The following is a 25771-nucleotide window of genomic DNA, read 5'->3' on the forward strand; positions in this document are numbered from 1 at the left end:
AATCATGCAATTTTTCGTAACTCAACAGCACACGTTTGTACTCTTGCAAGCAAATCTATCTTCAGAAGCAGCCGTTTAAGCATCTTCCATCATCTAAATAACCACACTTACTTTCTTTTGAATTCGAAATATCCAGCTTTTAATGTTTGTGTAATGCTGATGTGAAATTGGCTCGATGGTAAAAACTGGCCCATATTTTTTCGGATGTCTGCCTTCTGGCCAGAATGGAGGATAATTTTGCTAAAAAGAAGAAAAAAAGCATGAATTTTGACATTGGTAAAAATGAACAATATGTAACAAGTTAAGGCTTTGTTCTGTATAATTATATCGTATAGTTTAAAAAGTACAAGTATACATTTTCTTTTTCAATATGGAAAGTGCAGCACTAAATACTGCCTAGTAATAATAATGTTTCAGTTGTTACTGTATGTCATGAAAAATTTTTAAAATAATAATAGTAATATTTTTTTATTGATTTAAACTTTCACGATATTGAATACCAACATCTTGATTTTTTTAGCCCATTGATTCACATAGGGAATTATTTTTCTGGTTTCTTTAAAATGAATTGGATTATAATTACATGAGTTAACTGTTTTTTTCTTCCAGTCTAGTTAATATGTTTCTTACTCTACAAAATTAATTTTCATTTATAAAGTGATTAACAAATATTAAAATAAAATATAGCAAAATTTATCTATCACAATATTGCAAGCGGTGAGATAATGTTTACAAAGAAATGTAAACAAAAGGCTAGTACCAAGGGCGCCCATGTTGTGGTTTCCAAGGGGAGGCAAGAAAAAGCGACATTTCAAATATAGTTTCAAATTTAGCTGTAACTATTCTAAAAATTCTATTGGGTTTTCGATATTCCGAAATACAATTTCCTCTAGGGGGGAGCGAGCGCCCCACCTTGCCCCCCCTGATTGGCATCCTTGGCTAGTACTCACCGCAAAAGAAACAAAATATTCTGACACTCGGAAGACTCTGCTTCTATTTTCAGCTTAGAAACAATTCGAAGAAGATTTTAAAACATGTGGAAGAAATGTGGATAGGTAAAAAATGGTGAAAAAGATTTAGAATATGTGAAGCCTAAGTCTTTTGTTAAAAGTAAACACATGCCAATGGTCACTCACTCGTTACTGTTCACTGCTTTTTTTCCTGAACAACACTGTTGTTCACTGTTCACAGTTTCTAAGCTGAAGATAGAAGCAGGGTCTTCCGAAAGCACTACTATAGGATATTTTGTTTCTTTTGCGGTGAGTACTAGTCTTATGCGTACATTTCTTTGATAGCAAAATTTAATTTTCACGAAATAAGAGACATTTAAATAGATTTGAAGAAGTCAGTGAAATTAAACCATTAAGATATTAGTTTATTTCAAAGAAAATTGAAAAATAATTCCCCATATACGTAAATCAATGGGTGAAAAAAAAAGATGGCGCAGGTATTCCACACCGTTTAACCTCATTTATTCTACAACGTAGGAGTGGATATCGTATTTTTTGTGGGAAAAACTCAATTGTTTATGTAGAAACATGATGTTTTTGATTGTTGTTATTTATTATATTTACTAAATTCTTAATAACATTACCTACGAGTAAGAGCAATTTTTGCACTGTTTTGATACGTAGGTGTGGGAGAGAGATATATTTTTAAGAATACTCTATACTCATTCGTAAAAAAAAACAAAAAAAAAAACTACAATACAATACAATAAAATCTTAAAGACTTTATTTCATAATCTGTCTGTTATCATCTGCTGTGAGAAAATCCAGCAAAATTCCACGGAAAACACAAGCACACTGCGCCACGATTTCATATCGTACAACTGTCTATAGACAACTATGTAGTTAAAACACTAAGAAAATCTATACCTCAAATTGTTCAAACATTTTTTCATTGGCAAAGATGTTAAATGGAACCTGCTTCATAAAGAAAAGCACTTAATGTTTCAATAATAATACGAGTACATGCAAGCTATTTGAAAATGCAATTATATTTTAGCGATTCGTTTCTCCCTGTGTCCTTCAGCTTTACCCCATATTTAGATGATGAAACGATGATCGTATGATATCTTTGTAGCCCCAGAGTCAAGTAACACTAATATGCAAGTCAATTGTGTACCTTAAGGTATAAAACAGTTCGATTAGTTTTTATTTTTTTAATTGCACGTAAAGGAAAAAGAAATATTATACACATTATGAATTTATATGAAAGAATTAGTACTATCTAATTGTTTTTGAGACCATCCATATTTATCCTCACAAATTAATCTACTGCTAATATATAACATCAGATTAATGTATGACATCAGAACTAATTTCACAGTAACAAACAATATAATAGTAAAGATTAAAGACACTAACTGATTTGTTCAATAGTATTTACTAACAAACAGAGGGTACGACATCAGGATTCATGTGGCGCAATGAGACTTATATATATTCTAAAAGAGCATCAAGTAGTTAGTTAATTACCAAGTTATTAGTTGCAGTCCGCCAATAGGGAAAAGGTGATGGAGCTTCGAAGGTAACATGGAGTATATGGCAAACACAAGAGGGAAAGCATCTTTCCCGTATCTCCTTTGTATTTGGGAAGATGAGATAGCGATTCAAGTGATATGTTCAAACCACCAGTTGATGTGGAGAGTAGAAAGGATTGAATTTGCTCATCTTTGACCGGGTTTGGGAATGTGCATCAAGAACTCGTATGTTTTCCTCTTGTAATGGTCGCCGACTCTCTTATCTGCTGGCTTTGTCCTCTTACTTGGGGACTCTTCGTCATACGAGGATTCACTGCTCACTGTTGGTTTCGGAGAAATGACCTGTAATCCTACCGGTTTGCATGACCTTTGCACCTTCGTGATCGTAATCGAAATCCGAATTATCGTGACACGTACTGTCCAGGAACGTGACGTCAAATCCCAGAGTCCTAACAGTCTCCACTACTTCCATATCGCCAGACAGGATTTACTCCGTCTTCTTGAAATCAGCCTCTTTTTTCGTATTCATTGGTCGATCAGTTCTTCTGAATCTCAACGTGAGCGCCAACGACTGCTGCCGGATCCATCTTCACCCGAATGACAGTAACACTCAAATTCGTAATTCATTGCAGATGATCTAGCAATGCCATTTGCATCTGCACAGTGCCATCTAGTTGTTATCTACGGCGCCCTCTGCTTGTGTTTGCCATGCACTCCATCTAGCGCAATCTTGTTGCTACTGTGGCGCTCTCTTCTGGTGTTTGCCATAGACTCCCATATTACCTTTGAAGTCCCATCACTTTTTTCCTATTGGCGGACTTCTATGACAAACTACTTGGTAATTAATTAACTACTTGATGCTCTGTAAGAATATATAACTAATTCCGCAACTCGAGTCGTGATATCGTACCCTTCGCTTGTAAGTAACTGCTATTCTAAACAGCTACAAAGCTTAAATATTGATATTTTTCTTTTGTTTTCATTATTTAGGAAATTGTCAAAAAAAAAAAAAAAAAGACGAATCCTTAATTATATTTTCTTTACCTTTGTCAAAGTCTCTATTAATTAATTTATTTTAAAATAAACCATTTATGTGGAATTTTAACGAATATACAAAATTTTATTTACCCTTCATTCTTAACTTACAATTTTAATTTCATTTAATGTTGGTTAATTAAAGAAAAATAAATAAAATAGGTAGAAATTAGATCTGTAAACGATGTTTTTGGTAAAATAAACAACATATTTTAAGGACTTTTAAATATATAGTGCAGGTTTGTGGTAATATTTTCTCCCGGCATCTAATTAAAATCTAAAAATAATCAAGCACCAATGCACTTGATTGGTTTCGATTCATATGTTTATGTTGTTAACAGCACCAGCGAAAAAAATATGGCAGCAGTAGCTGTGACATCATACCACTGTTCGTAAATTGAAGAAAATAACAAATAGAGAATTAGGAATATTTTAAAGGCAAAATGTTGAAATTTAGGGAAAAAGTTGGGTCGAGCTACAGACCAAATTTTATTCTCCTTTCCTTTCTATCTTGTACTGAGAGCAATCGATAATCCTAAATTATCTTCAATTCCCAGCCCCGTGTCTCCATCGTCCTGTCAATATTTTGGAGAAAAATTGCAGTATTGGGGAAGAGGAGAAATTACAGAGCGTGCTACCCTCTTGCTTATATTCATAAGCTACCCTCTTGCTTAAATTCAATGATTTTTTTTTTTTCAATCAAGAAACATTCAAATAAATTTAATGCTCTTCTTCTAATCAAGAAACATTCAGGTAAATCTAATGCTCATCTTCCAATCAAGAAACATTCAAGTAAACTAAACTCATGTTATTCTTCCAATCAAGAAATATTCAAGTAAATTCAATGCCCCTTCCAACCAAGAAACATTCACGTAAATTCAATGCTCTCTTCTAATCAAGAAACATTCAAGTAAACGTAATGGTCTCTCTCAATCAAAGTAAATTCAATGCTATCTTCCAACCAAAGCATTCAGGTAAGTTATCACAAATTCAGAAAGACCACAATTTACGATCTAGGGAAAAATTAACTAAAAGAAAAGAAAGAAAGAAAGAAAAAGAAAAGACAGAAATAAATTCTTGTTGTTCGTGGGAAATTTGTTTCACAAAATCTACGAGCATTGCATCAGACTTCAAGATTTGTTAAATAAACATATCCACTTTTTACTAATTTTGAAATATTTTAGGTCATTAAATTAAATTTACTACATACACTTTTGCCAAATAATTTGTTTTACGATTACTATATTTTACTTATTTCCTATGTGAATGTCACTTACAGAAGTTGCTGGTGGAACACATAAAACTACGACCGCACTGCACTCATAATCGTACACCAGTGACCAAAATTCTCCAGATGTATTCTTTAGAGGCCATTCTGTTACTATGTATTCACGAGGTTTTGTATAACCCTGTAAATAATGACAAAATTCGTATTATAAGGATAGTATAAGAAAACAATATATGTTACTCTTGTGAAGAGAATGATAAGAGATTTCACACAAGTTATCTAATACAACAAAACAATTATCATTTATCAATTCTTTTAAATGTTTTTAAAGTAACTTCTATAACGAGTCAGACTGTCTCATAACGGAGGATAATAGTTAACGTGAACAAGTAATAACTAGAGACCGGATGTTAGGCAAAATGCCTATCAAGCTCTATATTGACCATATTATCACTTAAATGCCAAATATTGCTCGAATTTTCTTCAAAATCAAATCTTCTTTCAGATAACAACAAAGATCTCTTATTTAAATGAAGGCATTTATCGCTTTCTAAATAGTAATACCAAGAAGCAGTGTCGCGTGTACATCGCGTAAAGGAATTTGGTTTGTATGGCGTGATATTGTCTCAATTCATATTGAAACCAGAAGTAGTAGTAGATTTCTATCACATCAGGTTAGAGCAGAGACGGAATATGTTCTTGAGAGAATTAATTGACTGTAGAAAACAGTTTTTCGCTATCTATTACCATTTTTATTCTATACCGATCAATGTTAAAACCAGAAATGGTTGATTTCTACCACTTCTGGTTTGAATAGAGAATTAAGAGAGAAGATAGTGCTTATTCTTAGAACGCTAAATCGATTCCAAAAGACAGCTTCTCACTATCTATTACCAATTTTACTGTATCGCGATTAACGTTAAAACTGAAAATGGTTTACTTCTGCCACTTCCGGTTTGAATAGAGTGTTAAGTGAGAAGATAGCACCTATTCTTAGAACGTGAAATCGAATCCAAAAAAACAGCTTCTCGCTCTTATCGTTTTGCCCTATGTAGATCAATATTAAAACTGGATATTGTAGTGGATATTTACCACTTCCGGTTTTAGTAGAGAGTTAAGGACGGAGATAAAACGCATTCTGGGATACTTAATCGATTGCAGAAAACCATTTCTTGCTATCTATTACCGTTTTTGCTCCACAATGATCAACGTTAAAATTGGAAATGGTCCACTTCTGGTTTGGATATACGCCCATCAACAAAGTTGATTTCAAACTTTCAAACCTCTACATCCAGGCCGAAATTGATAGTGATCCAGGGGCAGATCCCCCCCGAACGCCCCCCTGGTTCCGCCCCTGTAGTGATCCATCGTATAGTTCTTGAGATTTTTTGTTTCCTGGACAAACAAACACACTGACAGGGAAAATATATAAAAGAGTATTTATAACCCAAATTCCTTAATAAAACAACCAAACTTCGTCCAGGTCAAGGTCAAGCTCCATCACGATATATGGAAAGATCATTACCATAAGAAATGTCAGCGAATTATTCGGCTACTAAGACAAATGAAAAAGAACTGAACAAGTGCTCAGCGAAAATTACCAGTCTACATATTCCCGTGTGCTTCTTAAATATGCCCCAGGTACATCCATGAAAATAAAAAGATTGTTTTAAGTTATCACAAACTTACATTATACGAGCAAAGACAACTTGAGAAAATACATCGTTATCATTTGAAATTAATGATTCCTTGTTATGGACTATCAACACGTTCTAAATTAAATATAATTAATAATTTGTTTACTCATGCGAAAATGGTTAAAATAATTTCTTTCTTGGGGCTGTTAAAAATTATGTAAAAACTTTTGTTTGCTGCATGAAGTGGTGAAATGTGGTAAATAATTTATTTGTCACAGACATATGAAAAGAATTTCAAAATTCTTTCTTTAGAAGATGTTCTCCACAAATAAAATGGTATATTTCTAGATTATTTGAACATTATGCATGCCTTGATTTCGGCTTTTGTATGTCATTGGACTTCACCTTCAGTATTTCAAGTTAAATTTGCACACCTATTCGTATTTCACTGCTTATTTTTTGAATTGTATAAGTGCCTATCAAGGGCGCCCATATTGTGGTTTCCAAGGGGGGGGGGCAAGTATAACCGAAATTTCAAATATAGTTTCAAATTTTGCTGTAACTAATGTAAAAACTCTATTGGGTTTTCGGTATTCCGAAGTACAATTTCCTCTAGGGGGCGGGCGCCCTACCTTGCCTCCCCCTGATGGGCGCCCTTGGTGTCTATTTGTCTGTCTATTATCCATATTTTTAGTACCTGAATATCTGGTCTATAATAGAACACATTCAGTAGCACTTATAAAGTCCCATGGATTAGCATTAGATCGAGAGAATAGTAATAATAATATAATTTATTATTAAAATAGGTGCATAACAGATAATAGAGACAAGGAGAGGGCAGACTGTGAGTCTAGCTGATATGACTGCGAGTATAGTTATGAATTAACTATGGTAATTGTAAATATCAATAAAAAATTCTACAAAATACAGGATATTTGAAGGAAACCATTAAAATATACGTTATTAATCTATCTAGAACAAGTTATTATCAATATGAATAGTTCAACACTTTATTTCACAGGCAATAACAAACATTATTTTTTTGTGGAAATAAACTCTACACAGAAAGATTTGTCAGCTTTTTGAGCCCGTTCAATGTTCTCAATACTTGGTACCTCTATAGTAAAACTATTATTAATAAGCTGAGCTTGAGTTCCATGTTCATAAAAATGACTTCAAGAATTATATACTTACATCAATAAATACGGCATTTATGTAGTCTGTGAAATTATTCCCTTGGAAAGATGTCAGGTATGGTCTAAAGTTGTCAGCTAAAATAGAAAAGAAATAAACAGATGAAAAAAGTTGTATCTTTGGAAGAAAAAAAGCATTAATTACGATATGCTAATCGAATTTACTTATTTATTATAAGATATACAGCATTCCAAGTGGTATACACTACCAAATAATGAGCTTGAAGGCACTAGGATAATGTTGCATAAATGTTTTGAACTCCGGCATGCATTTCATTTCTTCAGATTAATATCTAAAGCATTTTTTTTTAATTTAAGGAAGTTTAAGCAATGAGTTTATGTTGCACTGTAATTATTAACAATAGAAAGTGGCCAGTAAAGTTCTGAAAAAGATCGCCCCTGGCGTGTATTGAAAGATATCGCATATTTATGGGACAGGGAAAAATTTCTCGACGACGTTTCGACTACTACAAGTAAACGTTCGTTCTCAACAATCCGGGATCCAGGTACAACGCAAACATTTAGATACAGGCAGAGTATGCCAGGTAGACAGCAAAGGGTTGGGAAGAAAAAACCCTAAATCTGTGACCGGAAAACAGGTCGGAGAGGCACAAGAGAGAAGGAGATAGATATCATATAGGCCAGGGCAGGAAAGGGGAGGATATGCATATATCAATTTCAGTGCATATGTGCATCTGCACATCCGCTCCTATCCTTCTCTGATAATCTCTTTGCTGAGTCTGACCTGTCTCATAATCTCCGCACCTCTCCAGCAGATTACTTCGCTTGTCTCTCCTCACTTACCTGAAAAGATATTCCTTCATGTATGAATGTTTCTACTTGTCTCTTTGCCACCTCCACTTGAACATTACTCCTACGTCGTTTCGACTACTACCTCCACTCAAAGCACTCCCCCATCTCCTGACGTGCGCATGGGTCCGTGTCTTGTGATACCCCTCTCATGTCTTATCGTGATCTCCTATGTTTGTTCGTTGAAGTGGTGGCAGTGATACGGCTCTGGTCATAGCTTGCTGCTTAGAAATCAGTCCATGGTCCGGTCGGATTCACTCATAACCCGTCAATCAGACAGAAAAGCATTGGCCCACTTGTTCGTTTGTTTGGATGTTGGGCTTTTTTGTGTTAGGTCAAATTAGGTGAGGTTAGGTTAAAATTGGATTTTTGTTTGTTTGTTGTAAACCATTTATCTGTATATTTGTTTTATAAACGTCTCTGACTCATCTGCTCTGTTCTTATATTGTTTACAGGTAGAAGGTCGAGGTTTCCGCTCTGGTGAACAAGTATGGTTCAACTAAACAGGAAGTGAATGTTTAATCAAATTGTGTCGCTTCTGTCAGAAGACAGATGTTGATGAAGAGGTCAAAATAATGAGATTTATGGATGACTGAAGGCAGTGATGAAATGGATTTCGGAGATGATGACGATACGAAAATGGTTTCAGCTTTGCAGTCTGCACAAACACCACAAGCTTCCTCATCCGGGAAAGGAAAAGCTATTCTGAACGAAAATATGAAGAGAGAGCGTTTCTTTACTAGACTACCGATTCAAGTGGCAGGATCCTCGAAAAGAAGAAACTGACAAAGACTTCTGAACAAGCTCAAGTTGATCAAACTATGAAAACACTGTATGAGTACGAGAACGCAAAGCTAACAACGTCCTTAATAAACCAAAGCCAACGATCGAAACTATAAACGAGACTATACTACAGAAAAATTAATGAAATTGTGGAGAAATGCGCTGTAATTCATGACCACAGCTGTGTTTGTGAACCTTGCAAACGAAAGCAGTCTTGGCCCACATAATCGCCTGAACTTTAAGGCATCGAAATGCTGAGTTCTCTGATTCAAGCGTCGTAATAGAATCTTCAATCGTACTATAACTTATCGCATGAGCAAAAATTAGGAATCAAAAGAGGCAGACTTAGCAATAGCAGCTGATGATTCCGCAATGTTGATTCGTAACTTGATGTTGAATGAAAGCACAAAGTTGCTATCTGAGTTTCCGTTGGATCCATCAGCGCTATTACGCACTTGTATACGATCTTCTCTGTCATTTCAGTGCTTGAAGTGATTATTAGACCTTTTTGTGTACTGGTATTGGAATCCTCCGGATCCTTCTCAGAATCGAAACCCGATGATCCTCCAAATATTAAATCCTCCGCTGGGAAGTAGGCAAAAGAACACAGCAGACCTGACAAGATTCTATAATGTCAGACTATGGCCCAATTTTTCTGCTGATCATTCGAAAGTTCTACTCTCACTTGATTCGTGGTCAGTAAATACGGATGACAGTCCTATCCACCATACTGTTCCAGGCCGAATCAATTCAACTGATGAAACATCTCATTTCTGGTGTATATACCGGTTTAATTCAACCTCTGGACGTCCATTTCTTCCAACTGTGCAAGTCACTCATCAGATACATCAGCGATACAGTGATTTCAGAGTCGGAGGAGAAACATGTCTGGCACTGTAACAAGTTTTTACGGTTTCAGTCGTTTACTTTGTACCAATTTTTCTGCACTACATTTTTAGGAACATGATTCGTTTCGTTTTTTACAAGGCTGGACACTTGGACATGGTGCCTCGACCTTGGATTTCACCGCATGACTTCTTTTTGACTACAGTGAACGACAAATGCTATTAATGTAACGCATTTGAATTTGTAAAGTATGCTCACTGCGAGCAGAGTGTTTGAAGAACTCATGCTTTCTTATCTGATCTTAATATTGACAGCCAGTAGGTATTACTTGCCATTGATTCCCATCTGAACTGCTTCAAATAACAATTTCCCATTGTTACTGCACTCTAACTGGGCAATTAATCTCTTTTTGGCTTCTTCAGTCTTCATACATATTTTATAAAGTAGAAGTTCGAGACTAATGTGCAAGTAAGGTTTTCCACAAATTACAATGGTAGCTTCAAACCCTTAAAACCCCTATACCCTTTGATGTCTGTCGCTCAGATTCGTATTTTTACTAATCTAGATTAGCACTTTGCAAATATATACCATGTATAGACTCACGATTGCTGCGTGACAATGTTTACATGTCAGTCAGGAAGGGCTGACGTAGGATCAGAACCTGGAACTTCCTAATTCAAAGATAGAAAATTAAGCGCTCCTTCAAACTTGCTCGGAATTATATGACTACAATTTCTTATATAAAAAGGGTCGTGTAAGTTCTAATACAATCTTTTCATTATTTTAAAAAGACAGTGCTATGCAAAAGATCATGATTGTAAATAATAGGTGTATTTAAAAAAAGATGCTTTATTGTATAAAATATAGATTAACATTATCATATATTTGGCATAAGTAGAAGAGCTATGTTTTCTTGTTGGTTCGTAAATACATTTTCCTAATCACAGTAAAATAAATGGAGTTACAATTTTAAAGCTTTTGCAAAAATACTTAAATATTTGATGATACTTACGAGGAATTACCAGAACGTCTCTGTTTTTATCTCGGTTGTCTGCTCTGTGTCCACCTGCACAGTCTCCTATTGTGAATCGAGGAGTTTGCTTACATATTTGCTGAAATAAAAAGAAAATACAATGATTGATAACAATGTAATTTTTTATCCTTAAAACATTAAACTGAAGTAAGTTTCACTAGACCTAATAAAATTCCAGTGTTACTTCTATGATAAAACACTGACTAGAATGTTACTTTTGAAATATTCAATTTTCCTAGGAGATAAGTAGGATGTTTACAAGAAACACCTAGCTTAAGTGGTACCTTTTCTTTGTGTATTATCAACAATACAATTGCTAAAACCACACCGTGGATGCACTGGTTTTACCAAAGAATGTTGCAAAATAGAGGATATGCCCTTACAACAAAATCTTGAAGTGACAGTTTCGCCACCCCACTTTGCCCAATAAGATCGCAATGTTTTGAGCTAACATTCACGGCGGAAACAAAAGTAGCAAACCAGACGATGGCGGGAACAAGAGTAGCTAATCAGAACAGATGCTCGGTTGTTTTTTGGCTTCATTGATTTAACAGGATGAAGAGACATATGTGCAGATCTTCTATTTTATAACATCCTTGGTTTTACCGGTAATATATGGTCTTCTAAAAATATATAGCCATGGTCTGCTATGGTTAACCAAGAATTTAGTACCCGAAAACAATCAAAATTTGAAAATAGTTCTCTGCTCCTTAGTGAACGCGGACAAACTCAAATTAGCATCCATAGTTATTGCTGACATCAACTCTATCCCGTTAAATTTGGACTTGGAATGTACTCAACTGGTTAAAGCTGATTAAGTTCAATGATTTGGAAATTTATAAAATAATAATAATTTCAGAAACATGTCTACAGTACAGCCCAATCATTTTAATTTTAAGACAAGTTTGAAAGCATCCGGAGAGATTAGTCTCTCCTGTTATTGGCCAACATTGTTATGAATTGTTTTGAATGCAAAATTTTGAAGAAGAAAAACGAAAGAAGTTGAAACTGAGTAAATATTCGTAGATATGCTGACGATACAGCTATGGTCTACAACAGTGGTTCTCAAGCTTTCCGATAACGCGGACCCCCTGTTCATTCGGGAAGGGATCCGCGGACCCCTTGCAATGCTATCTGAAATTTCACATGGTATTGACAAATATACTAATTAGAATTATCATTGACAAGAGAAAGATCAAGAAAAATAATGCAATAAGTAATTAATTCTAAAGATACATGATTGTTTCCTAGTAAACGAAGTTTCAATTGAAAATACAGTAACTTTCAAGACTCAAAATCATTTTTAAAAGAAGGAAATTCATTTGATAAACAGCGTGGAGTAACTAATGTGAGGAGTGGAAATCTTTGTGTTTTTCTATAATTGCATTGAAATCTGGAATAATTTTTGTCACCATCAATCTTAGGTTTGATTTCACATTAAGAGGATTTCGCTTTAAAGTTTTAATACTGCAAAGAGCAGAAAAGGTCTGCTTACATAACTAAGTAGTAAAGAAAGGCATCAAATGTTGAAATGTCTTTTTAGACAACTCTTCGTACTCACAGCGCGGATCTAAGAACATGTTTTGAGAGAAGTTTCTCGTCTTTTTATTATTACTATTATTATTATTATTATTATTATTATTATTATTATTATTATTATTATTATTATTATTATTATTATTATTATTATTACAAATCCCAGAATTGCGGGAGAGGCTTGATGTTTATAAGTATAGGAATGACTAACATTTACTTCTTTTTTGTAAATATATATATATATATATATATATCTGGAATTGATGATAGTGATGGGAGCTTTCTGCCACTTGAAGATGAAATCCACGAAATTCCGAGGCGTCGTACAGTTAATGTACAACTGCTTTTGAAAAAGTGCCCTAACAAAGAAGAAATTTCTCTCTGTTCAAGTAATCCTATATAGGCCTAACGGTTGACCAGCTTCAGGGCAGAAATTTAGTAAAGCTGGAAAACATTTACATTTACAAACGTAGGTATAATTTCTAATTGCTTTCTTTTCAGTAACTTACAAAATACTTCTTGCATAACAGCTTCGAGTTCCATTTTATTACAACACATTTCAATTTTTACGCGTCGCGGACCCCCTGGCTAGGTCCCACGGATCCCCAGGGGTCCGCGGACCCCACTTTGAGAACTACTGGTCTACAAAACTATGATGAACAATTATTTTCTTCTTCATAAACTTAATTTGGTGTTTAGAAAAATTAAATTCACTGTCGCGTATGAAAAACGATAATACGAGTAGTTAGAATTTTCGACAGTTAACGATTAGTAGACGAAATAAAAAATTGGTAAATGGACGAAAGAAAAATCGTTAGTAGACGAAATAAAAAAAACGTTAGTAGGCGAAATAAAAAAATGTGAGTAGACGAAATAAAAATTCGTTACACGAAATAAAAAATCGTTAGTAGACGAAATAAAACATTCGTATCTTAAATTATACAGTAAACCAAATGCTTATGACGTTTACACACATAGTAAATCTGTGTATTCTACTAGATTAAAGCCAACTTATAGTTAAATTTCTATCTAAAGGCTTACAGATTGAATAAAGAATCAATTAGGAATTATTTTCGAGTTTCCTAGATAAATGAATATAACTGGGATACTATGGAAAGATTAAGAAAACATACAATAGAGTTATATCGTTCTTAAAATAATAAAGGTTTAAGTAAAATTAATTAACCTCGGATTTCCTTACGATTTTGGACAAAATTGTCATTTAATTTGAATAAAGTAGCCAAAAATTGCGGCTTTCAGAGGAGCTACAAATCCCATATAAATATCGAGAAACAACTCACAAATGAGAATTATTTTGATAAAAATGACTGTTCGTGTGGAAATTTTCGCACTAATGGTGATCTTGTACCACTGAACCATTATATATAATTCTCCTCTGAGTCGAAACACTAAAATAAAAATAGACCCTTTTCTTACTGTGAGGCCGTTTTTTAAGTTATGAATAACCTATTACAACTCAAAGCATCAAAAGTAGAGGGTTGGCTAATTGCAAATAAAAAGATTTTGAGTTTATAAATTCTCTCTACGTATTTGAGATATGCAGTCAGCAACTGAATTTTGCAACACCCTTTTCTCACTATACCCGAAACTACTTTAATTTCAAAGAATGGAAATACACAATTGGGTAGGAGATCGAACTCGGGTCTAGTATACTGTGCATTAACCACTACGCTGCCTCATTCCTCAGACCAGCCAAACATTTTCACCTTTGATGGCGATGTTCTACTCTGTCAATCAAATAATTCCCATGCAGCAGCCAAAATTGAGCATTTTAATACACTTACACACGTAATTGCTTTACAGTACATGGTTTTATCAACAAAAAAGACAGGCATACTAAAAGTGTAGATTTGAATAGTACATCGCGAACGTGTAACTTTTGATGTTTGGAAAAATCACTCGACAAAACTGGACAAGGAATGTATAAATCATTTACCTGAAACTCCTTTTCGTATTCATTGAGTTTCGTAACAGGATCTTTCATTGATTTCTGTTTCAGTCGCTGTGAGAGCTCAGATACAGGAAAATATGAGTGACCACAAACAACAGATTCTTCTAAAGTGTCATACACGAACTTGTATTGAATCTGAAAGAAACATAATTACAAGAGTTAATAAAATAATAAACGTGTTGCTTGAATATTAAAATTCTTTGTTAGAACCGATACCTCTTTTCATTAATTTTTCATAACAGTGCAATAACAATGAAAAACATAATTTTGGAAAGTAGGCTGTTTAACATTATAACATGCTAATAAATAGGCTAACAGACCTTCAAGACCCTCCATATGAACTAAAAATTTTTGAGTCGGACTGTTACGACATCACGTCCTATGGCCTTTGGTTTTCAAACCTGTCTTCTAGTTTATTTGTAATGTTTTATAAATAAATACTAGACAGATTATTCATTTAATTTCTGATATTCATATACTAATAAAATATGTGCGATATTAAAGATAGTTTATGTATTACAATCAAAGCCTGCCAAGTTGACAGCCCTTGGTTATACACACGACCAAAAGAACTGACAACATTGTTCTTGTCTTCAGGGTAAAGTATGAGAAACCAAAAACAGAAGCCTTACTATATAGGCGCGCTAAACAAAATGTTGAAACGTATGGTTGAAGAAAACCAAAGGTAAACTTATATAGTACCTATAGTACTTATATAGTAATAGAAGACCAAAGGTAAACAAAGGTAAACTTATATATAAACTTATAACAAAGAGTTATCGAACCATTTAAGGTCTCACATACTGTCTGTACATACTTGCGGGCAATTGGAAAACGAGTACCAAGCAACGAAATATTCGGAGATATGGTTTCTTCCGTTATGGAATAACAAGAAATGAAAAGCTCAGTGGTTTAATGGAAATGAACCTCCAAGACACATGCCAATGCATTGACTCCTACCCAAAGAAGATTATGGATATAGCATGGTGGTCAGCTTCAGGCTTGAGCCACTATAGCTTGCCCCGACGAGGCTCTAGCATCATACCATACTTCTACAATCTTAAATTGGAGACATGTTTCACAAATTAAGTGTACAACTGTCAGCACTCGTCAACTGAAGAGGTTTGATCATTTTACGTAACAACGATAAATCGCATACTGCAAGACTGACTGCAGAATTTACAGCAGTTAGCCACTAAGGGTTTTTTCTCACTTTCCGCATTCTAATGACTTTTCTCTACTGATTTTAACTTATTTTGAGCATTGGACACCTTTAGTGCTAAAAAAAAAAAAGTTTCAATTTGAAGGGACTGTGAAAATATTTTTCAGCATTTCATTGACTTCAGGACTAAGGACTTTTACATTAAAGCACAAATGATATTGTGTCACGTTGGACAAGTGTGTTCAATATAATGATTCCTACTTTAACTACATATGTCAAGTGGTATGTGACAGAAGCGTGGGAACTTTCAGGATGATCCAATATTTTGTGGTGTAGGAACGGGCTTTCATTTGCTAGTAGTATTTAAGAGAATTTGAACTCTTCAAGGGTCTCAAATGATGACTATTAGTTTAGTGATGCTTTTACGTACATCTTATTATCAAATCCATATTCACGTACTCAAAAATATACAACGGCTGAAAATGGACTCAAGTAGTATTTACCAGAGATTCAATCAGTCCTTTCCTTGACTGTCGGAGTTTTTTCAGGTATCCAAATACGTCAAACGCATCTTCTTCTTCTCGTAATTCTATGTTAGCGTCTACAGCAAGAAAAACTCCTGATCGGCCCCCACCGTCACTGGAAAATACATTTTTATATAATTATTACATATTAGAACTCAAAAAAAAAAAATAAATAAATAAATAAAAATCAATTATTAGGATGAATAGCAACTAACCGAGAATGTAGCTTTATTGGAAATTAGTTACACATCAGACATTTAGAAGCCCCTTACTAATTCAGGTGCTGCAGAAATAATACATTGCTTTTATCGGGTATGTCAAACACTTAAGTTAAGCAACTCTCAAAATATTTTCCGAAGATTCTTGTGAACACTTCTAAGTCAATTTATACACAACATTTTACATTTTAATTAAAATTACCTCTAATTTCGCGATAACTAGGCTTCTTAAACCTATGATTTTTCACAATAAAGCCTTGTAAATTGGTCAACAGATGATTGACACCGAACTCTTTGAGCATTTCTTATGAGAATATCTACGAACATTCAATGTTTTTAGAATCTCTGATTATTACACGATACTGATTTAAATATTGGTTCAAAATGCTCAAAACTCTGATAAAAACCTGAAATAATGTTATATAATTACCTCTTTACTCTTTAATTGTAAAGTATTGCCTTCAAAAATAAAAACAAGAACAAAAGACATAATTAAAAGTAGCAGAGTTTAAAATATTGCCATTGCGTTTCCGCCATGGCGAAACTATGTACGGTTCATCATACCAGTAACATTAGGTGAAAAGAATCAAATGCGAAGCTACCTAATTGTTTGCAATATTGAGTGCAGAGGTTTAGATATTGATTATGCGTTAGTTATCTTACAGAAAAACTTAAAACATAAGCCACAATTGAAACAATTTTCAACTTCCAATATTAGATCAACGTTGTAACAAAAAACAAGCAATGACTATCCTTCATTCCTGCTTAATTCATTCTCCTCGTTAAGTGCTTCAATATAGATACTCATCATCTATTAGATTTTCTAGGGACGAAGTTGATAACATGGCGAAATTGCGCACACATATTAATTAAAACTCATGATAAAGTTTAAAAGAAAATAATAAAACTTTATTTACAAAGTTTTCTTGTAATTTAAGACCTATACCGTATACGTACAATGAATTCATGACTAACTATATGACTGCGTGCACTTACTTGCAATGAACGACAACAGGACCATCTAATGATGCTGGACGATTGTTCAGCACGATTCTGACGCGGCGTCTGAATTCCAAAATGGCGTTTGTAAAAGGACAGGCATGACTTGGCCATTCTGTATAGTGGAACTGATATAAAATTCTCTCCTCGTCTTCCTAAAATAAAAAAATTTTTACACCTTAAGTTGAAAGCATATGAAGTTACACACAATGGCAATAGAAACATTTTGCTTACATTAAAATGCATGAGAGTGTATGAATATGCATACACCGTATAAATCCCGTTTCTTTGTGTAATGCTAATGAGGGTTCTCTGTGTTACAGAATCAATGTATTCAAAATTAATATAAAATAATGAGTGAATTACGGAAAATCAAGAAATTAACATTTTATTAGTCTTTTTCAGCTTTGCCTGATTAATAATAATAATTACAGAACTATATACCGAATTTCTTTTAATATAAGTTCCTCCTTTATTGCTAGTTTCGAGAATAAGCTTATTATACGGATACAAGTGCTCCTTATAAGTTCACTACAAAAATAGTGAGTCATCATTGGCTGCAAAATCAGTAACTTTTTACAAGAAGCACATAATTTTATCCTAAAAATAAAATATTAAACTGAAAAACAGAAACAGTAAAATAACCTTACGAAAAAAATAATTAAAATATATATATATCGGTATTTCCATTTGTCCAAAAAACGTATTGCGGGTATGAAGTGCCCCTCAAGAATGATATATTTAACGATTCCTTAGCTATCAATTGTATACACATATTTAAAATCTAGTTAAACTAAATGAGCGACTCCATTACGGTCACAGTCATAAGCATTCATGTGGTGAAATGGCGAATTCTCTTAACGAGACGCTAAGTAGATCGCAACTAAATGCTATTTAAAGAGTTAGTTGATCTCATTTCACGTTAAGTACCATCTTAGCTAATCAATTGGAACCGCAGTAGCCCAGTAGTGCTTTCTAAAAGTACTGGAGGGGTTTGAGAAAAGCCTTCGGGTCTCATCCTAAACGAAGGTAAAATTCCAACCTGCACCTCCTCGCAGGAGTAAGCGGGCCACGTCTTTGGCGGCTAACATAGGTGGAGACCGACCGATTACAGGGATAAAGAGTCAGATTCTACCAAGTGCCAACAGCCTTCTCGGAGGGCGGATGAGCGGGTGGAGGTCAGGGCACCTTCTTGTCCTTAGGAGGGGAAACTGACCTAAAAGGCGGATGAACCACTAGATGGTCAACGGCATGGAGATGTGGAAAGGAAATGGGAATACTACCACATTATCTTTTTCCCAAAAGGGACGAAGGAGGAGAATAAAGAAATATCATGGTTCTTCATGAGGTAAAAAATTCCGGAGGTAAAATAGTTCCCCGTTCGTATCTCCGGGTGGGGACTACTCCGGGAAGAATCATCAGAGGAGAAAATAATAACTTTCATTTCAGCATGGGAACCTGGAACGTACGAACTCTACAACGTGAGGGAAAACTTGAAAATTTAAAAGTGGAAATGTACAAATGTAAAAATGACATAGTAGGCTTGAGTGAAGTGAGATGGCCAGGGAAAGATGAGATAGTTATCGGGAAATTACAAAATATACTATTCGGGTGGCGATAAGTCCGAGAATGGTGTCGCGATAGCAATGAAGAATGAAGTAGCAAGAAGTGTAACCAAAGTGGAATACTGCAGTGACCGCTTGATGTTTATAAAACTACATGCAAAACCAGTGGATATTATGATAATACAAGTGTATATGCAAACAACCGACCATGATGATATTGAAGTAGAAGTAATGTATGATTAGGTCAGTGATATATTGCATCAGGAAGGAAGAGGTAAGGTCAACACCATACTAATGGGAGACTTCAACAGCGTAGTAGGAGAAGGAGCTGCGAATAAGGTAGTGGGACCATTTGGACTAGGTAGAAGAAACGAACGAGGTCAAATGCTTATCGATTTCTGTAGGTAATATGATCTCGCGGTGATGAACACGTGGTTTAAGAAAAGAAAAACCAAGCTGTACACGTGGAAGAGTCCAGGAGATAAGAAACGCTACCAAATCGATTACATTCTTGTGAAGCAACGTTTCAGGAATACTGTACGAGACGTAAAGACATTACCAGGAGCAGACATTGATTCGGATCACAATCTACTGGTGGCGGAAGTGCAAACCTGGTTAAGGTCGATAAAAAAAAGGAGGAGAAATCGAAAATGGAACTTAGAGCGACTAAGAAATACCGACGATGATGTGAAAGAAGAGATTGAAGAAAAATTCTGTGCATTGGGCGATATGGTTGACAATATAGAGAATAGATAGGAAAAAGTTAGAGATTCTACTTGACACACTCCACAATAACATTGGTAGGATGGAAAGAGCACCGAGAAAACATAAATAACTGAAGCAATGCTTAAGAAGATGGAGGAACGCAGGAGGTCAAAAAACACGGACAACAATGAATACAGAAGGCTGAATAATGAATTGAGAAGAGAAACGGACAAAGCCAAACAAATGTACATGGAGCAGATATGTGAAGAAATAATGGAATTTCAACGGCGCGGCAGATATGATTTGATGTACCAGAAAGCACAAGAATTAGGAGGGAGAGCTAACAAAAGTATACGAACGTTCGGCATCAAAGATCAACAAGGTAATGTAACCACTGACCATCAAAGAATCCTTAGAATTTGGGAGGAATACATAAAAGATCTGTATGATCAGAAGAACCGCCTCAAAGATATTGAGATCGAAGCAGAGGAAGAGGTGGATGATGATGAAAAAGGACCCAGTACATTGAAAATGAAGTAGTACAAGCAATCGAAGACATACGAAGGAGAAAGACCACTGGAGACGACGACATACCAGTAGATTTGCTCAAGGAATTAGGAGACAATGCAATGAAAGTACTGACTTCACTTATTAACAAGATCTACCTGAGTGGAGAATGGCCAAAGGATTTTCTTGATATTACAATGATTGCATTGCCCAAGAAAAAGCAAGCAAAGAAGTGCAGCGATCACAGAACAATTAGCCTGATTTCCCACACTGGAAAGATCATTGCACACATACTGAACAGGCGGCTGGAAAGCAAGATAGATGAGAGGTTAGAAGAAGATCAATTTGGATTCCGGAAAGGAAAAGGCACCAGAGACGCTATTGGATTGATGAGAATTATATCAGAAAGAATTCTTGATGTAAAGGAAGAGTTGTGTCTGTGCTTCATCGACTGGCGAAAAGCTTTCGACCAAGTCAATTGGACGAAACTTCTGAAAATACTTCAAGAAATCGGAGTCAACTGGAGAGATCGACGACTCATTCAAAACCTGTACATAAGACAACGAGTGAAGATGCGCTTGAATGATGGAGAAACCAATAGTGTGGAGATTGGACGAGGAGTCAGACAAGGATGTAGTTTGTCGCCCTAATTATTCAACATTTACAGTGAATGCTTAATGAAGGAAGCATTAATGGAAACTGGAGACTTCAAGATTGGAGGGCAGATCATTAACAAGATCAGGTATGCAGATGATACGGTTATAATAGCTAAAACCGAAGGAGGACTATAGGGGATGATTGACAAAATAGTTGACACTGGAAAACTGTATGGAATGGAAATTAACATCGAAAAGTCGAAAGGCACGAGAATATCCCGTGGAAACACGCCCTTACGGATCAGAGTAGAACAAAAAGAACTTGAAGAGGTCGATAATTTCAAATATCTGGGAAGTATTTTGACGAGAGACGCTTACTGCACGAAAGAGATCAGGTCAAGGATTGCCATAGCTAAAGAAGCATTCAACAAGAAAAGATCACTCTTAACTAGCAGGCTCAATATTGGACTTAAGAAGTTGGTCAAGTGCTATATATGGAGCATTGGACTGTATGGTTCAGAGACTTGGACATTACGGAATTTAGAGAAGAAATATTTGGAGAGTTGTGAAATGTGGTGTTGGAGGAAGATGGAGAAGATAAAATGGACAGAGAGAGCAACAAACGAAGATGTTTTAAAATGGATAGGAGAGAAGAAGACACTTTTAGCCACCATCCTTCGTAGAAAGGCCAATTGGATTGGACACATCTTCAGAAGAAATTGTCTTCTTCACACCACCATAGAAGGAAAGATGGAAGGGAAGCAAGGAATAGGAAGAAGAAGAACACAGCTGATCGATGGTTTGAAAGATAGGAGAATATATTGGGAGTTAAAAGAAGAAGCGGAAGATCGATAGAAGTGGAAAAAAAAATTTCCAGGTCCAAATTTAAAATTAAAAAAAAATCCTCATTAGTCCCAGGATCTGCCGAAAATCAGAATACCTAAAAATAATAATAATAGCTCAGTAGTAGAGCGCTCACTTCTGGTGAGTGGAGTCCCTGGTTCAATTAGAGTAAGTGGGCCTCTTGGTGAACAAATGCCGTGTGTATGGGTTTTCTCGGAGCTCTCTCACTTTGTCCCACATTTTCATTCCAGCATTATCATCCGTTTCATCATCACCGTTTCCCATCCTCGGAGCATAATGAACATTGCTTTGTGACCAAAAGTTGTAATTTAATGTATTATCCTGTAGAACAAGTCTTCAATATAACATATCAAAGCTCTCAGAAAAATATTTCTTAGTTGCGAAAATACAAAGCTTTAACGAATGAAAAAAAAAAAAAAAAAAAAACCGCTGCTTATGTCGCGGCAACAGAAACAAGCTGTTTTGGAGTGACATCATTATCGGTTCCCCTCTCTGAGCCGTATTGAAAGTTTCAGGAAATGGTTTCACATTGCAGTTTCTTAGTTTAAACTATAAATAAAGGGTATAGCCGCATAAGGAGGTGAAAAGTACCCTTACACGCATTGCTGTGAAATTTATACCAAAAATACTCATATCCAAAGATAATTTTGGACAGTAAATCAACTTCAAATTTCTTCGAATTTCGAAGTTATTGTTGAAAATTCGAAAATCAAGAAGTGTTAATATCTCGGAAACGACTCAAGTTACAAACATGAAACAAAATATAAATATACTTTGTTTGAAGGGCCTTACTGAAAATAAGAAACAGATTATGTATCTCGCCCTTCAAATTTCTAGCGAAAAGCGCGTCGAAAATATTTGAATTCAAATATGTTTACTTTATGTTTCAGTGACCACCTTCTATTTTTCCATCATAGAAGTAGCACCAACTCTCCTATAATATATTTTGATCATGGCTTGATACCTTCGGTCATGGTTTAACCATAGTTTGATGTCACGCCATCCCATTGAAATCCAAGGGAAATTCGATGGATATTTCCATTATCTTTACCAATTATCATTATTTTAAAGTTTCTACTACAAGTTCGAGTTTTCAGAGACAGGTATGGGATCTGTAGGATGTCCCGTGGACATGCTATGGCGTCATTTATTGTTTGTAACAAGGTTTCTCAACCTGGGGGTCGAAAATAAATATAATTGGAATCTGATACCGAAAAAAAATTAAATATTATTTTGAATTTTGTTTCGACAGGCATATTTTTATTTTTATACATACTGTTATTTTTATACAAAAAGACTTGCCCCCTCCTATATTCGAAATGTTGTTACGCGGCTGCTTAGTTTACCATATTTTTAAAAACAACACAACTTTATCTGACACTCTGCAACCCTGTCTATCGAAGACATTTCATAATAGCGTGCATCATCCCCTTTCTGGTATTTGCTAAGAATACAGCAGGTGTCCCTTCTGTTTCGGTTGATGATCATCAGATTAAAAAGAAAGATAACCACTGTAAGAAATGACTCTGATTTAGAGACTTGAGGAAATAGACGGTTGAGTAAATGACCCTATTTCGTTAAGAACAACAAAAAATAGATCTACGAAATATTTTCAACAGGTGCAGAGTTGTTTAAAAATCAATTTAAATGAAAGACGTACGGTATGAAACTAATGACAACTACATATTGAAATACCAGAAAAATACAAATGCAACAAAGCCTACATATTGAAATACAATTAAAATTGAAAGCTAATGAGATACCTGTGCATGGTGTGATTTCACTAGTGTTGCAATATCCGGTTTAATCTTCGTGACGCACATCACCAAGTCGTTTAAAATACTCAATAACTTTTTCAACAACTGTCCAAATTTTTTGAAACCAAAATTAGAATTTTTGTATCATATGACCCAAAATTAAGGGAGTTATGAAGCTTTAAAATTTTCAAACGGCCCCCACTTTGAAACAGTATGACGAATCGGATTCGATATTTATAATATGAATGAACTGACGAAATTTGGTTTTACGAGTAATCCATTCGCTTTTTTCGGGAAGTTCCTGTATCCACTATATACAAGAAATAGATTCTACTATTATAGAAATAGATTGATATCGTGAGATCTCCGCAATAAGTATATTAAAAATCCCACACAAACTTATTACAAACCAGAAATTATAAGGGGGTCGCTGACAAGAGGATGTGATAAAGTGAGGGTCATGATAGGAATTAGGTTGAGAACCACTGGTTTATAAGAAATCAAATTTCTTGTTTGTTTGTAGTACCTTACATAAAAGCATTGATATACTTACTCCATCTTTTGTTAAGACAATTGTTCTAATACGGAAATTGGCCAATTCCTCTTCATTTTTGATGACAATCGTGATATCGCCATATTTTTCAACTGTCTCCAAAGCTGCAGGCCAATACTGAACACACATCACCTGCAAATAAAATGTTCAGAGTTCAGTTCTTAACTGATTCCTGTAGCAACAATAAAAAAAATTAAAAAGGTATATAATAGTACAATGCTTTTACTCTATTAAAGAATAGGGGGGCGCGGTGGCTCAGTGGTAGAGCGTTCACCTCTGGTGCTTGGGGTCCCGGGTTCAAACCCTGCTCCCGCCAAGTGAACTTTGTGGTGGACAAACACCGTGCTCGTGGGTTTTCTCGGGGTTCTCCCGTTTCCTCCCACTTTCTTCATTCCACCATTTCACTCATCTCTCATCATCACCGTCTCCTTTAGCCTAACCGGCATAACCGTGGGACGTAAAACTTAAAGATTTCATTTCATTTTTTTCTATTAAAGAGTATATTCAAATAATTCGTATACGTAAAAAGTAAAATGCAAAATAAGGTATATTAGTGAATTTAGATTATTCTAAATGTAATAGTTCTATACATGTTTCTGTATGTACTTTCCAACTGACATATCCAATTTTGTTGTATGGTGAACAGATGCAATAAATGAATGTATGAATGAATGTAAAGGAAATACCATATAAGTTCCACTACATATATATCACTCTTTTTAGTTATTTCATTGTTGGATTAAGTTTCATTCTATCCCCAAATTTATACCTCCTTTACAAACAAAACTCAATCTAATTACTTAATAACTCAAACACAGATCATTTCACCTCAACACTTTAACTAAGCTAAATTTATTTGTACACTCACAGTCAAAAGTTTTCTTTTGTGTGCTTGTGGGAGGATGGCAGATAGAATTCAATGTTAGACTTCCAAGCAATTTTTAACTGTGAATTAGTATTTCTTAACATCGTTTCATAGTTTTCTATGGAACAAAACTTTTGTAGTTGAAACAAAGGAAAATTTTAAGCTACTGACTTCGCTAAATTTGTGATTTTATAAATGTTATGTAATTTAAGTATCAGGCCAGGTTGTGTTGGTATATAAAGACAGTGCACTGAAATAAAATAAACTACAATATATGTATCGTACGGTCTTGTTCAAAAATATGGCTACTCACTTCTCTTTAGAACAGGGGCGTCATTTAGGGAGGGCAGGAGGGGGCAATCCCCCCAAAAGAATTTGAGGAATGCATCTACTTTAGTCGATTGTAATAGTAATATATTAGTACAAAACGTGAAAGTTTTTCGTCGTTGGTGCTCTTGCCAAGCAAAGTCTGAAATGACGCCCCTGCTTTACAAAACCCTATACTCTTATCCACAGATAGAATCAAACCAAATAAATGTGTACTTTCTTTGGCCAAGTAAGGTCTTTATTTAGAGCCAAAGTATTAGAATTTCCCACAAACGGTGCCAGAATATCGCCTTCTAAAGCAAGGTGAATGGTATACATTTTTGAACGAGGCTATATAGTACGAATTTTAATTACAAAATAAAGCAATAAAATAAATCACTCAAATATAAATATGAAATAAAGTATTATAATTTTCAAAAGTTCACTAAAATAAGATTACATAATATATATTTGTAAAGCGGATAAGCCCACCCCAAAACTACGGATTTATTGGACAGGCCGGATTAAAGCGAGTCTATTATCTATCTATCTATCTATCTATCTATCTATCTATCTATCTATCTATCTATAT

General features: G+C 34.9%; 1 protein-coding gene across 5 annotated transcripts in view; it reads right to left on the bottom strand.

The window, feature by feature from the left end:
* Ptp36E (protein tyrosine phosphatase 36E) overlaps positions 1-25771 on the bottom strand; it is a 481316-nt gene that overhangs the window by 15234 nt on the left and 440311 nt on the right. For all 5 annotated transcript variants that reach the window (XM_081742483.1, XM_081742484.1, XM_081742482.1 and 2 more), the window contains 8 exons: positions 24009-24140; positions 17459-17616; positions 16224-16359; positions 14544-14693; positions 11030-11129; positions 7580-7656; positions 4798-4929; positions 112-240 (listed from right to left, as the gene is read on the bottom strand). In XM_081742483.1, coding sequence (XP_081598609.1) covers positions 112-240; positions 4798-4929; positions 7580-7656; positions 11030-11129; positions 14544-14693; positions 16224-16359; positions 17459-17616; positions 24009-24140 — 1014 coding nt within the window. The remainder of the gene's footprint in view (positions 1-111; positions 241-4797; positions 4930-7579; positions 7657-11029; positions 11130-14543; positions 14694-16223; positions 16360-17458; positions 17617-24008; positions 24141-25771) is intronic.

This window comes from Thermobia domestica, chromosome 16 (genome assembly GCF_964235325.1).
Source record: "Thermobia domestica chromosome 16, izTheDome1.hap1.1, whole genome shotgun sequence".
NCBI classification, from domain to species: Eukaryota; Metazoa; Arthropoda; class Insecta; order Zygentoma; family Lepismatidae; genus Thermobia; species Thermobia domestica.